The sequence below is a fragment of the Schistocerca serialis genome, chromosome 6 (assembly GCF_023864345.2).
Source record: "Schistocerca serialis cubense isolate TAMUIC-IGC-003099 chromosome 6, iqSchSeri2.2, whole genome shotgun sequence".
Classification (NCBI taxonomy): domain Eukaryota; kingdom Metazoa; phylum Arthropoda; class Insecta; order Orthoptera; family Acrididae; genus Schistocerca; species Schistocerca serialis.
In genome coordinates, this window is record NC_064643.1 from 307,962,216 (window position 1) to 307,978,235 (window position 16,020).

The window sequence follows — 16,020 nt, forward strand, 5'->3', positions numbered from 1 at the left end:
ATTAAATTTATAACGGGTAATCGAAATGTTTCCGTTTGAGGGTGTTGCTGCAGGGTACATTCAATGTAGCACGACGGCGATACGACTGTAAAAGCTCCAATATGTAGGCAAGTGATTAGCGTGGTATTCGTGTATTTCCGATGTGCGTGCGGTGAACTACGGAGACGTTCTTACCAAATGCGTCCATACATGACCAATGTGCTATTATTCATTTTTTGGCTGCCGAAGAACAAACACTGTTAGACATCCATCAGCGAATACGCATTGGGCAGCATATCTGTCAAAAACCACAGTTGTGGAATGATGCTCTAACTTTCGTTCTGATCGTGATTCGACACAAGAGGCACCCCTATCGAAAATGTTACAGCAACTGAAGTGGATGACACTCGAGGACCTGCTCTATAGCCAAGATCTCTCCCCGTACGAATGAAAAGCCTTCGGCCCCTTAAAAAGGCGTTGGACAGATGACGATTTCTACTTGACGATGACGTGTAGCTGTCAGTTAACGACTTCTTCACGCAGCAAGATTCGTTGTTTTAGCAAACAGCCATCTGCAGCCTGGTGCGTCGGTGGGACGATTACCTCAATGGTCACGGCGATTTTACTTGATTGTCATACTGATCGTGGACTTCATGCCCTTCGTTTCTTCATTTCACGCTATTTCATTTATTTCGTTCTGTCATTGCCAAGGTGTTACAGGCAATAGGCAAAGCTAGGTTACGTTATGACTAGGGGCGAGATGCTAATGTGAAAAACAAACGCTACCATTCGACGAATACGAGACAGCAAAGAAGAACAGGAATAAGAGAGGCGAAGGCACCGAATGACCTGGCACCAAGTGCGAAAGCATCGAACGGCGAGCAAAAAGAGGCCGCATTAAGCTGTCGGTTGTGACAGCTTTCGAAGAACGGCCCCCTTCGCACGTCGCAGGATTGATGGCGGAGGGCGAGGTGCTCGCTGCAGACAGGGTCACCTGGGTGGGCAACAGCCGCTTCGCCAAACTGCGTGACGTCACCCGTGGCGCGCCGGGTATAAAGAGCCGCTCGGAGGCTGAGCACGACGACTCACTCTCCACTGCGACCCGCCGCAACACCTCCCACCCACAACGATGAAGTGCTGCGCCTTCGCCCTGTCGCTGGTGTGCCTGGTGGCTGCTGTTGCCGCCTACACCACCAAGTACGACAACATCGACCTGGACGACATCCTGCACAACGACCGCCTGCTCAAAAAGTACCACGAGTGTCTGCTGTCGGACGCCGACACGTCCTGCACGGCTGACGGCAAAGAGCTCAAGGGTGAGTACGCCTGGCGACGGCCTTTGGGCCTTTGCTCGACCACACAAATTCTCTGACTACCGAAAATATTTTAGTAGCATTTTTGGTAAACTGTTCCTCCTATACTTTGGATAATATTGAAGACACATTGAAATTATGAAGGTTGCCGAATATGATACGGCGAGGTTATCTACAACTTATATAGAAACCATACAGCAGTTATAATAGTCGAGAGACATGAAAGGGAAGCAGTAGTCGAAAGGGAGTGTGACAGGGCTTTAGACCATCCGCTGTGTCATTCAGCCCGAAAAATGAATAAGCTGTGAAGGAAATCATGGAGATAATTCAAAAGGAAATTAAGGTTCGGGGAGAAGAAATTGAAACTTCGGGCTTCGTCGATGTTGTTGTAATTCTGTCAGGGCTTGGGAGAGCAGTAGAAAGTGGGTAATATCTTGAAAAGAGATTATAAAATGAACATCAACAAACGAATCACAAGAGTAACGGATTATGATTGAATTCAATCAGGCGATGCAAAAAGAATGTGATAAGTAGATGATTTTTGTTAGTTGGACAGCAAAATAAGTGGAGACACCTGGAGTAGAGAGATTAAAAACCACTAGCTTGAAATAGCAAGAAAAGCATTTTTGAAGACAGAAATTAGTTAACATAAAATTTACATCTAAACGTTAGGAAGTCTTTTCTGAAGTTCTTTGAAGAGCAACGAAACGTTGATGATAAGACAGTTCACACAAGAGGAGAATAGAACCTTTTGAAATGTTGCGGAAAAGGAGACTGCTGAAGATTAGATCCGATAAGTAGTCACAAGGTACTGTATCGAATTGGGGAAAAGAAATTTGTAACACAGATTGACTGAAAGAAGGGATCGGCTGATAGGATACATCATGATGCTTCAAGGAATCGTTACTTTGGTAGTGAAGGTACATAAGGGGTCAGAAAAGGTCGAGGAGGGAAAAGGTTGTGGTAATATAGAGGTTAACAGGGTTACTTTAGAGTAGCATGGAGAGATTCAACAAATCAGTCATCAGATATGTGACCACTACAACTCCAGTTCAATTGAACATGAGGCACTGAGGCTTTAACTGGAAGACGTGGCATCAGAAAATGACTCGTGTTTCAAAGCCATGAGCATTCCTTTCTATGCTGCGTGATTAGTACCTCGACGGAGGTATACATTTTACATTCGTATTCGAGAAAGGTGAGATTGAAAACACTTTTCAGTCAGATTGGGTAGTCGGTGGTTCCGTTATTCACTTCAAGGGAATGCCAGGATATTTCCTTTTGGAATATTTCAATTGGACACTACCTTTGCTTGGGTGAACTTGTACTCTATGAGTGCTACTTTTCGAGAGAACTTTAAACACAAGCATTCTTCTGAATATTTAATTTCATTTATTTCTCTTGGACATTCGTAGAAATTTCATTTTTTTATCTTTGTGTACTGCATACATCCATACTATCAAATGTAAACAATTGCTAGTATCTTTTTTCCTTGCTTCAGAACTGCACTCATTATTGACCAGCAAATGTGGAAGTCCACCGTACTGATTTTAAGACAAAAGCAGCATGCAAGCAACAAATGTAACAGAAATATCAAAGGTCCAGAAGAAATGAACTCTGCTGATGAGTGTACCATCTTTAGAAATATCTTGGCAGATTAAAACTTTGCGTGGAGCGGAGCGTTGAACCAAGGACGACACCTCTCGTGGACATCGTTTCTACCTCCTGAGCTATGCAAGCAGAATTCACGACATACGCTCACAGCTTTCTGTTAGTACCTATCGCCTACCTTTCAAACTTTGCAAGTACTTTCCTACACACTTCGCTGCACTAGCTCTTCTGGAAAGAGTCCCCTAGCCTGTGGCTACGCCATTTCACCTCACTATCTTTTCTTGTACGAGCACTAGTCCACCATTCTGTGGAGCAGAGTTTCTGTGAAATTAGGGAGGTAGGTGATCCAGTGGTCGGATATGAATGATTTACACCTTATATGTGTGTTTGTGTGGGCAGGGCTTGTGAGCCTCGTGTTTGCAAACTGTTCAAGCATCTGCAGAGACCGCAGTCGGGCTACCATGAAAAAGAATAAAACCGTTTTTCACACGTCCACGGTAGTACTTTTCCTTTGTGGTGACTTGAAGTACATGACCTGTGAAGACCCCAGTATAGACTGAAGAGAAACTGCTCCATAGGACGTCACGTAGCTACCTCACACATCTCGAATATCTTACATAATGGAGCCAAACTATGACTTGTTTTAGTGCTTGCACAAAGCCTGCCGATCGTCTCTTAGAGAGGATACTCTGAGCCAGAGTTATTTTAAGACGTAATTCATGTCAAAAAAGCTGCTATTTGATATAGGATTCCCTGCCGTCTGTATAGGTTGTTTAACATTTCCTGTTACAGGCTTCTAGTGTTTGTGGAAGGGACTCAGTAGACAAAATTTTGAAAAGGAACGAATGTCCAGAATTGTCCCATTTGGATATACTCGTAAAATAAGATTGAAGATCGTATTACTTTCACACCTCCCGGTTCACGGTATGTACACAACCTGCCGGCAGTCACCGTTGTAACTTGGTATAACGTGCCATTTCCGTCCAACTACAACGGCTTCTAGAAACTGGTACGCACGGAACCAGAAGGGTTGACTGTGGTGCTTCGTCGACGCGCTGCGCTCTAGACTTTGAAGAGGAATTCACTCATCACGTAGAACAGAACCCGGCAGTACTCGAAACATTGTCCACGCCGTGATATCCCATGGAGCAAACACGCAGAGCTCATTGTCTCCCCTGGGTGCGCACCGCGTTCCGATCTTCAGATACTTCGGATCCACACTACATTTCTGGATATGGTTTATTTATCAAACTTTAAGTACCCTCGGCAACCCCCAGCAGCCTGTAATTACCGTTGTGAAACACCGTTTATAAATGTGACCGTACACGTATGGGAATCCTTTCTTCGCCGTCGCTTCACGGTGCCAAACATAAAAGGAACGCATATCGTTAGCTGTTGCTGAAGCAATTCCGGTCTAGAGCTCTTCCCGGTGTAAGTTTCTCTCTGCTGTACATTCTAACAGCATTAATAATTTCCACTAAATGTTGCACAAACTAGTTCCGTTTACCGTCGTACACCTCCACTACTGAATGAGTCTAAATTTTCCATAGTGGGAAGAAGAAGGGAAAAAGATCTACTTTTCATCTATGCCGTCCTGCTACAATCGAAATAATAGGAGCCACACAATTGATTCCATGTGTAAATTACCAGTAGGCAGCTGTTGCGCTGTGGAATTTTTGAGTGCTCGCTTATTTATTAGGAAGCAGTCGTATGTAAAAAAAAAAATTTGTTGAGGTGCAAAACCTTTACTCAGTCGAATGACGGTAGTGGAAATCCGCTACGAAGGAGTCCTAAATGGGATTCTCCCAAACCTACTGCCAGCTTGATCGCATAATTTCTTCAAAACAATGATGTGTTACCACAGCTCACACTCCTTTGGCTCTCTCTGGTCGTCTACCCTCTTAATCTGAATGCTTAACTTAACACTATGTCTATGACTTCCTTTGTTGTCAATAACCGAGATCGGTGATGCAATGGTTAAGGCACTAGAGGTGCATTCGTTACAAGAAATGTTCAATTCCCCGTGCAGTAATGAATACATAGTTCTGACGTGGTTTCCCAAGTATATTAATGCAAACGCAATGTTTCATTTGATAAGGACATGGTTGTTTCCATCCTCATCCTCCACTAGTCGGAGCTTTTCTTTCGTTTCGAACGACTTCGTTAACCCATATTTGTAAAGTGCACTGACTAATCTGGTCTAACTCCAATCATTGTCTGTTCACAGCCGCTATTCCTGATGCGCTGACCAACGACTGTGCCAAGTGCAACGAGAAGCAGAAGGCTGGCGCCGAGAAGGTGATCAGGTTCCTCATCAAGGAGAAGCCCGACCTGTGGACGCCGCTGGAGAACAAGTACGACCCCACCGGCACCTACAGGCAGAAGTACGGCGAGGAGCTGAAGAAGGTCTCCGCCTAGACTCCAGGGCACCTTTCGGGCTGTACTGTGATAGCTCCAAAACATTTAAATTATGTAAATTGTTGTTATGCGGATAAACCCGCCTAATGGTTTTAAATAAAACACGTTAGCCAAAAGAGGCTTTGTTTTGTGTTCTTTAATTAACCAGTCTCAGATAAATGAATGCGTCTCTAAACACAAGTGCTACTCGATTTTAATAAATTAAGAAACATAGTATTTCGTTCACTCAAACGTTTTAAATTAAAATAGTGTACCCCACTTTACGCACAGCGGCTGAAGAGCAATGAATTGTAGCAATGTAGCAGCTAGAGCTCCAAAAATGAAAAGACTTGGATCGATTCATGCTTAGTGTATATGATGAGTTATCGTTGAAGTAACTTAAAAGTCGTAGTTGTCGACGGTACAGATTCTTCAGATTTCATATCTAAATACAAACAAAGAATTCAAACATTAATGTTTAAAAAGCTATACAAAATTGCAGCCAACTTCTGGAATTATAAATTTCTCCTCAATAAACAGAACCTGAGTATCCAGGGTCATCATGAAGCTGCTTTGTGCTTTGGGAAATTTTTGGTAAAGTGATCAGCAATGTAAGTGAAGCATTGTCTAAGGAGAAATAACTTTATCGCTTAATCATTTACTACGACAATGAGTGTAAATAACTATAAAAAAAATTAAAAACGATCTCTATATTAACCCGCCAAGGTCGCTGATGTTCCATTTGTCACAGCCATCGTGGATTTTCCGTTGCCCAATAGTGCATAAAAAATGGTTTAAATGGCTCTGAGCACTATGGGACTTAAAACATCTGAGGTCATCAGTCCCCTAGAACTTATAACTACTTAAACCTAACTAACCTAAGGACATCACAAACACCCATGCCCGAGGCAGGATTCGAACCTGCGAGCGTAGCAGTCGCGCGGTTCCAGACTGAAGCGCCTAGAACCGCTCGGCCACACCGGCCGGCTAATAGTGCATATTATGCCGGTTTACGTTAACGCTGTTGCTGAATGACACATCGTCGCTAAATAGAACGCGCACAAAAAATCTGTCATCCTCCCGTAATTTCTCTTGTGCCTAGTGGCAGAACTGTACACAACGTTCAAAGTCGTCGCCATGCAATTTATGGTGCACAGAAATATGGTACGGGTGCAGTCGATGTTCATGTAGAATTATCAACACCGACGTTTTTGAGATTCCCGATTCTCGCGCAATTTGTCTGCTACTGATGTGCGGATTAGCCGCGACAGCAGCTAAAACACCTACTTGGGCATCATCTTTTGTTGCAGGTCGTGGTTGACGTTTCACATGTGGCTGAACACTTCCTGTTTCCTTAAATAATGTAACTATCCGGACACTTGGATGATGTAGTCCAGGATACCGAGTAGCATACATAGCACACGCCCGTTGGGCATTTTGATCACAATAGCCATACATCAACACGATGTCGACCTTTCCCGCAATTGGTAAACGATCCATTTTAACACGGGTAATGTATCACGAAGCAAATACTGTCCGCACTGGCGGAATATTACGTGATACCACGTACTTATACATTTGTGACAAAGCGAAAAAAGTGGTCCAACTAAGACATTCATATTTCTAAATACGTACTACACGAATATGTAATAAAATGGGGTTCCTATTAAAAAAAACGCAATTGATATCCGTTTGACCTATGACAGCGCCATCTAGCGGGCCAACCATAGCGCTATCTGGTCTCCCCTTCAAGCTAGACGAGTTTCGTTCTTTGTAGTTTTTTCGTTTGATGCTTATTTCGTGATATATTTGGCTCGGTCACAAATTTCCAGCCATCAACATCGGTGTTGATGGGCCCAGGCAAGGCGTAAAGCTATGTGTCCTGCAGTCATCAAGGGTACACGAGTGAGGGTTCGACTCCAAAAGCCCATATCGATGATGTTACGTTGAATGGTTCGCACGCTTACACTTTTGATGGCGCAGCATTAAAATTTTCAGAAATACGCGGAAGGGCTGCACTTACGTCACGTTAAGCGATTCTTTTCAGTCGTCCTTGGTCCCGTTCTTGCATTGTCTTCTTCCCGCCGCAGCGATAACGGAGATTTAATATTTTACCTGATTCCTGATATTCACGGTGAAATGGTCGTACTGGAAAATCCCCGCTTCATCGCTACCTCGGAGATGCTATGTCCACTTTTGAGCCGACTGTAACACCAAATTCAAACTCACTTAAATCTTGATAAACCGCCATTGTAGCACCAGTAACCGATCTAACAGCTGCTCCTGACACTTGTTGTCTTTTATAGACGTTTACATATTTCTATATCTGAACACGCATGTCTATACTAGTTTCTTTGGCGCTTCAGTGTATAACACCTTGAATAACTCGAAACATTCGCTGGCCATGTACATTAGTATGTTTTTCAGAAATGATTATCATTTGAACTATGTCGGCCCGCTGGCTCAAGGTCAACATCTGTATCACGGAGCAACACCACCTACAGCTAAAATGTGCCTGCGGCTCTCGTTGTCGCTATAAACCGAAGGTAATGCATTAGTGTTGCTTGAGCAGACATACAGGATACCTCATAGACGTGTGAACGTACCGTCGAATCAGTGAGTTTGAAAGAGGGCGCATTATTGGCATCAGAGAATGTGATGCATCCATCCGGAAAATTGCTGCTCGTGTGGGATGAAGTGGTTCGGAAGAGTGTAGAATGGTTCACGGAAGGCCGTAGAACACGGCGCACGACGAGACAGGTCATGTCGCACCATCCAGACCACCCCGCTCTTCCCCCCTTGCACCCCCTTCCCCCCCCCCCCCCCCCAGAAGATAAAACACTCCATCCGAATGTCACTGCAGGACAGATCTGCTGGCTCCTCGGCTCTGGTACAAGGGTGGAACACATCCTTTACTATCAGCGATGACATTTCGTCGCCGTTTATTACGGGACGCGTTACGTGCGTGTCATCCACTTCTCCACCTTCCTTTGACGGATGTGCAGAAAATGCTAGATGGCAGTGCGTATGAAACCACGTCACTAAGGACAGGAATGGCATCATGGTGTTTTCGGACGAATCTAGGTTCTGTTTGTCTGACAATGATGGCCGCAGTATGGTTCGCCGCAGCCAGGGAGAGCGGCATCACAGTGACTGCATTCGCACAACACATAAAGCACCAACTCAAGACCATATGGTGTGGGGTGCTACTGGGTAAAACTACAAATCACAGTTATTGCGTGTCCAGAGCACTGTGGTCAGTGTGACCTAAGTTAATGACATCCTGTGATCAGTAGCAATACTCTTTCTTCGCAACACCCCAAATGCCATTTTTCTGCAAGACAATGCATGACGACATGCTGCTGCATGAAGATGTGCCATTTTGGTGTCACAGGATGTCAGCCTTTTTCCCTGGCCCGCCAGATCACCAGACTTGTCGTCAATCGAAAATGTGTGGGATATGGTGAAGAGATGCGTACAGCACTTTGACCCAATGCCAACCAGTTCATCTGTACTTTCGAACCGGGTGAATTCAGCATGGGTGACTATACTACAGGACACCATTAGCGCCTTATACACATCGATGCCATCACGCATGGAGTACGCTATCAGGGCCCATGGCAGACATTGTGCCTACTAGGCGACAAGATACATGCAGAAATAAGGTGGCTGAAATGCTAATCATTTCTGCAGAACATAAGAGTTTACGTGTCCTTTGAATATGAACGTCCTATTTCTAGTCGCTCAAGGTGTTCTGTTTTCTTTCTGAACATGAGTTTGTATACACAAGGATGAGTATCAGGTATTTCCGTGGTATGTATTTATTATTATCTTGTATTAGTACCTATTCCCCTCCCCCTACGTCTCTGTCCACTTCATCCACCCCTACTCATTTTCCATCTTCTTCTGCCAATCCTTTCCCTGCCCCCTTCTGTCTCTGTCCATCTGCTCCTCCCCCCTCGTCCATAGCCTCTTCCAACTCTGTCTCCTCCTCGCTCTCTATCTAATCCTCACTCTGAGTCCTCGTCCCTCCTTCTCTCTTTCTGTCCACAGCCTCTGTTCCTTTGTTATCTACTCCTCCCTCCTTTCCCTATACACCTTCTCCTCGCCCATCTCGCTGTCCACCACGTCTCCCCTCTCTCTGTCCATCTTCTCCTATCACCTCTCTCTGTCCATCTCCTGACTTCTCCTCTCGACCCCACCCACATCCTCGTCCCCCTTTCACTGTACACTTCCTCCCCTCCAACTTTCTCTGCTCAGGTTCCCCTTTCCCCTCTTTGTAAGTCCATATCTTCCTCCCCACTTCCCTCTTCACTTTGTCACCCCCATTTCTAATTGGAGTTTGCTCATCCATATCGCCACAGTATTTCTTTCCCGATAGTAAATGTGTAGCAAATGTGGTTGAAAGCGATCCAGGGTTTTTGGAGGACATTTTTGCCTGTGACTTTCCCCACACACACGGATGCCACATACACACTGAGGTGACAAGAGTCATGGGAAGGCGATAGCAAGATTACAGATGACGGGAGTATCAAGTACACAAGGTCCAAAATGAAAGTGTATGGCGGAGTTGTCATTTGTACCCATGTGGTTTGTGTGATAAGGTTTCTGATGTGACTGTGGTAGCACGACTTGAATTAACAGACTTTTAATGGAGAATGGTAGTTCACTTAACGACCGAGAGCAACGTCGTTTGCACAGACTTGTCAATGCTAATAGACTAACAAAGATGCTTAAAATAACTGCAGAAATCTATGTAGGACGTACTACAGGCATACTGGTTTGGACAGTGGAGGAGGAAGGAGGGATGGGATGCAATTTGGCGTTAATGGCTATGGCAGCAGATGGTCGACACGGGTGACCTTTCTAACAGAAAAGCCTGTTAACAGCTGGCTTGGTCATAGGGGTCCCGATTTCAGATGATGACAGGGTTCGAGTGTGACGTAGACTCCACGAAGCCAAGTTGTCAACAGGGCACTGTGCAAGCTGGTGGAGGATCCATAATTAAGGGGGTTGTGTTTACACGGAATGGGCTGGGTCCTCTGGTCCAGATGAACCTATCATTGACCTCGGAAACATCTGCAGCCATTTATGGACTTCATACTCTCAGGCATCATGTCACCGGGCCAGAATTGTTCAAACAATTGGTTTGAAGAACATTTTGGACATTTCGAACGAGTGATATGGCCATCCAGATCGCCTGGCATGAATCCCATAGAACATTTATGAGGCGTAATGATGAGGTCATTTTGCGCACAAAATCCTGCACCAGCAACTCTTTCACAATTATGTACGGCTATAAAGGCAGGATGGCTCATCATGTCTGAAGGTAACTTCCAACGACTTGTAGAATCCATCGCACTCTAGTTATTGCACTACGCTGGGCAAAAGGAGGTCCGACACAATAATTGGAGGTATTTCATGACTTGGCACCTCAGTGTGTTTCTCATATACTTAACACATTCTACACATATTTTTACTCTTAGTTGACCTGTATCTCTATCGAATATCACCTGCAGTTTCGTTTTCATCCATCTCATTGTTAATGAACATTCAGTGACATATGTGAATACTATCTGTAAAATGTGTTGTAAAGAGAGTAGTAAACAGAATTAAATTAAAAGGTGTTCCCTGATGCGGTAGTGCTACAGCAGGAACACTTAAAATATAGTAAGCAATGAACTTTTTTCCCTTCGTCGTTTTCTGAAGGTAGCAGTGAGAATAACACGTACAGGTTTGAAATTATGCGCAAAGTTCATCTTAAGTCAGTAAGTTCTTTCATTCTCAAATACTGGATGAATATAGTTTGGCTATTTGCGGGTCGTGCACTGCGCTACTTTTTCAGCCCCGTATCAGTGAGAGGTAACTCGTGCGTACCCCCATAGTGGTTCTTTCCACTCAGCGATATCAGTACCAAATTTGGCCGAGATCGATACAGTGGTTTAGGACTAGATATAGAACAAACATACATAGTGTTAGTGGAAAAACCTTAAATACATTACCTGACAAAAGAACGAAGTATCCAGAAGACCTGGTCGGATGTCAATGTACCGTTTCAAACGTACACTCCATCGGCTGATATGTAATTGATTAGAGTTGAAATTCTCTAACAGTAGAATGGCCACCACAATGCGTTAATGTTATTCATACTTAGTGTTGTTACCAGCGGTTTTATATTTCTTTTCAGTCGTCACTCTACTACCTGTTCTGAAGCGGCCAGCCACTAATTCTCGTGCGCTAACCTCTTCATGTCAAAGTATTACTTGGAGCCTACGTCCTCAGATATCTTCTGTATTGTTCCAATCTCTGTCTTGACCTAGTTTTTATCGGCCACAGCTCTCGCAAGTTATTCGCTGATGCTGTAATACATGTCTTATCATCCTGTTCTTTCTTCATGTCGGTGTTTTCCGTGTGTTCCTTTCTTCACCGGTTCTGCGGACAACATTCTCATTCCTCGTCTTATCAGTCCGTTTGAGTTCCGACATTCTTCTGTACCACCACATCCCAAACACTTCGATTCTGTTCTGCTCTGGTTACCCCGCTGTTCATAATATACTACCATATAATGCTGTGCTGCAAATGTCCTTTCTTAACAATTGCTCCTTCAAATTAAGGCCTATATTTGATACTAGACTTATCTTGACCAGGAATGTCATCTTTGCCTGTGCTTGCGGCCTTTTGTATGTCCAGCTATCTTCGTCCGTCATGGGTTATCGCGCTTCAAAAGCAGCGCTTTTATAAGTTAGTCTATTTCGAGACCACCAATTTCGATATAAATTTCTTGCTACTCTTATTTTTGCTACTTCTCATTACTTTCTTCTTTCTTCCCGTTTCTCTCTACCTGTATTCTATTCTAACTACGCTGGTCGTTTCACTGAACCCCGTAACTCCTCTTCACTTTCAGCGAGAATAGCTAATCTTGTCGCTGATATCGTTTCACCCTGAATCCTAACACCCTTCCCCTTTGCTATTGCTCTTGACGCATGCCATCTTCCCTTTAACCCCGTAACTCCTCTTCACTTTCAGCGAGAATAGCTAATCTTATCGCTGATATCGTTTCACCCTGAATCCTAACACCCTTCCCCTTTGCTATTGCTCTTGACGCATGCCATCGTCCCTTTAACCCCGTAACTCCTCTTCACTTTCAGCGAGAATAGCTAATCTTATCGCTGATATCGTTTCACCCTGAATCCTAACACCCCCTTTGCTATTGCTCTTGACGCATGCCCTCGTCCCTTTAACCCCGTAACTCCTCTTCACTTTCAGCGAGAATAGCTAATCTTATCGCTGATATCGTTTCACCCTGAATCCTAACACCCTTCCCCTTTGCTATTGCTCTTGACGCATGCCATCGTCCCTTTAACCCCGTAACTCCTCTTCACTTTCAGCGAGAATAGCTAATCTTATCGCTGATATCGTTTCACCCTGAATCCTAACACCCTTCCCCTTTGCTATTGCTCTTGACGCATGCCATCGTCCCTTTAACCCCGTAACTCCTCTTCACTTTCAGCGAGAATAGCTAATCTTATCGCTGATATCGTTTCACCCTGAATCCTAACACCCTTCCCCTTTGCTATTGCTCTTGACGCATGCCATCGTCCCTTTAACCCCGTAACTCCTCTTCACTTTCAGCGAGAATAGCTAATCTTATCGCTGATATCGTTTCACCCTGAATCCTAACACCCTTCCCCTTTGCTATTGCTCTTGACGCATGCCATCGTCCCTTTAACCCCGTAACTCCTCTTCACTTTCAGCGAGAATAGCTAATCTTATCGCTGATATCGTTTCACCCTGAATCCTAACACCCTTCCCCTTTGCTATTGCTCTTGACGCATGCCATCGTCCCTTTAACCCCGTAACTCCTCTTCACTTTCAGCGAGAATAGCTAATCTTATCGCTGATATCGTTTCACCCTGAATCCTAACACCCTTCCCCTTTGCTATTGCTCTTGACGCATGCCATCGTCCCTTTAACTTAAACTGGGATAGGATTTTTCGGAAAATTATTACAGCGTAGAGTAGGTTTAGCACAGACCCGATATGCAGAACGCACGCCGATCAGGGACAGTCGTCGTCACGGCCATGACGCCGCAGTACAGTCTACATCTACATCTACGTCTACATCTACATTGATACTCCGCAAGCCACCCAAGGGTGTGTGGCGGAGGGCACTTTACGTGCCACTGTCATTACCTCCCTTTCCTGTTCCAGTCGCGTATGGTTCGCGGGAAGAACGACTGTCTGAAAGCCTCCGTACGCGCTCTAATCTCTCTAATTTTACATTCGTGATCTCCTCGGGAGGTATAAGTAGGGGGATCAATATATTCGATACCTCATCCAGAAACGCACCCTCTCGAAACCTGGACAGCAAGCTACACCGCGATGCAGAGCGCCTCTCTTGCAGAGTCTGCCACTTGACTTTATTAAACATCTCCGTAACGCTATCACGGTTACCAAATAACCCGGTGACGAAACGCGCCGCTCTTCTTTGGATCTTTTCTATCTCCTCCGTCAACCCGACCTGGTACGGATCCCACACTGATGAGCAATACTCAAGTATAGGTCGAACGAGTGTTTTGTAAGCCACCTCCTTTGTTGATGGACTACATTTTCTAAGCACTCTCCCAATGAATCTCAACCTGGTACCCTCCTTACCAACAATTAATTTTATATGATCATTCCACTTCAAATCGTTCCGTACGCATACTCCCAGATATTTTACAGAAGTAACTGCTACCAGTGTTTGTTCCGCTATCATATAATCATACAATAAAGGATCCTTATTTCTATGTATTCGCAATACATTACATTTGTCTATGTTAAGGGTCAGTTGCCACTCCCTGCACCAAGTGCCTATCCGCTGCAGATCTTCCTGTATTTCGCTACAATTTTCTAATGAAGCAACTTCTCTGTATACTACAGCATCATCCGCGAAAAGCCGCATGGAACTTCCGACACTATCTACTAAGTCATTTATATATATTGTGAAAAGCAATGGTCCCATAACACTCCCCTGTGGCACGCCAGAGGTTACTTTAACGTCTGTAGACGTCTCTCCATTGATAACAACATGCTGTGTTCTGTTTGCTAAAAACTCTTCAATCCAGCCACACAGCTGGTATGATATTCCGTAGGCTCTTACTTTGTTTATCAGGCGACAGTGCGGAACTGTATCGAACGCCTTCCGGAAGTCAAGAAAAATAGCATCTACCTGGGAGCCTGTATCTAATATTTTCTGGGTCTCATGAACAAATAAGGCGAGTTGGGTCTCACACGATCGCTGTTTCCGGAATCCATGTTGATTCCTACATAGTAGATTCTGGGTTTCCAGAAATGACATGATACGCGAGCAAAAAACATGTTCTAAAATTCTACAAGAGATCGACGTAAGAGATATAGGTCTATAGTTTTGCGCATCTGCTCGACGACCCTTCTTGAAGACTGGGACTATCTGTGCTCTTTTCCAATCATTTGGAACCCTCCGTTCCTCTAGAGACTTGCGGTACACGGCTGTTAGAAGGGGGGCAAGTTCTTTCGCGTACTCTGTGTAGAATCGAATTGGTATCCCGTCAGGTCCAGTGGACTTTCCTCTATTGAGTGATTCCAGTTGCTTTTCTATTCCTTGGACACTTATTTCGATGTCAGCCATTTTTTCGTTTGTGCGAGGATTTAGAGAAGGAACTGCAGTGCGGTCTTCCTCTGTGAAACAGCTTTGGAAAAAGGTGTTTAGTATTTCAGCTTTACGCGTGTCATCCTCTGTTTCAATGCCATCATCATCCCGTAGTGTCTGGATATGCTGTTTCGAGCCACTTACTGATTTAACGTAAGACCAGAACTTCCTAGGATTTTCTGTCAAGTCGGTACATAGAATTTTACTTTCGAATTCAATGAACGCTTCACGCATAGCCCTCCTTACCCTAACTTTGACATCGTTTAGCTTCTGTTTGTCTGAGAGGTTTTGGCTGCGTTTAAACTTGGAGTGGAGCTCTCTTTGCTTTCGCAGTAGTTTCCTAACTTTGTTGTTGTACCACGGTGGGTTTTTCCCGTCCCTCACAGTTTTACTCGGCACGTACCTGTCTAAAACGCATTTTACGATTGCCTTGAACTTTTTCCATAAACACTCAACATTGTCAGTGTCGGAAAAGAAATTTTCGTTTTGATCTGTTAGGTAGTCTGAAATCTGCCTTCTATTACTCTTGCTAAACAGATAAACCTTCCTCCCTTTTTTATATTCCTATTAACTTCCATATTCAGGGATGCTGCAACGGCCTTATGATCACTGATTCCCTGTTCTGTACATACAGAGTCGAAAAGTTCGGGTCTGTTTGTTATCAGTAGGTCCAAGATGTTATCTCCACGAGTCGGTTCTCTGTTTAATTGCTCGAGGTAATTTTCGGATAGTGCACTCAGTATAATGTCACTCGATGCTCTGTCCCTACCACCCGTCCTAAACATCTGAGTGTCCCAGTCTATATCTGGTAAATTGAAATCTCCACCTAAGACTATAACATGCTGAGAAAATTTATGTGAAATGTATTCCAAATTTTCTCTCAGTTGTTCTGCCACTAATGCTGCTGAGTCGGGAGGTCGGTAAAAGGAGCCAATTATTAACCTAGTTCGGTTGTTTAGTGTAACCTCCACCCATAATAATTCACAGGAACTATCCACTTCTACTTCACTACAGGATAAACTACTACTAACAGCGACGAACACTCCACCAC

At 44.3% G+C, this 16,020-nt stretch overlaps 1 protein-coding gene across 2 annotated transcripts in view; it reads left to right on the forward strand.

Moving 5' to 3' along the window:
• The first annotated feature begins 1,043 nt into the window (after nt 1-1,043).
• The window catches only part of LOC126484050 (allergen Tha p 1-like), a 105,597-nt gene continuing 90,620 nt past the window's right edge, over nt 1,044-16,020 (forward strand). Inside the window, exons 1-2 of one of the 2 annotated variants that reach the window (XM_050107394.1) lie at nt 1,046-1,295; nt 5,131-5,437. In XM_050107394.1, the coding sequence (XP_049963351.1) occupies nt 1,109-1,295; nt 5,131-5,321 (378 nt within the window). In that variant the 5' untranslated portion in view covers nt 1,046-1,108 and the 3' untranslated portion in view covers nt 5,322-5,437. Of the gene's footprint in view, nt 1,296-5,130; nt 5,438-16,020 lie in introns of those variants that run through there. The other variant, XM_050107395.1, reaches the window with a different exon arrangement.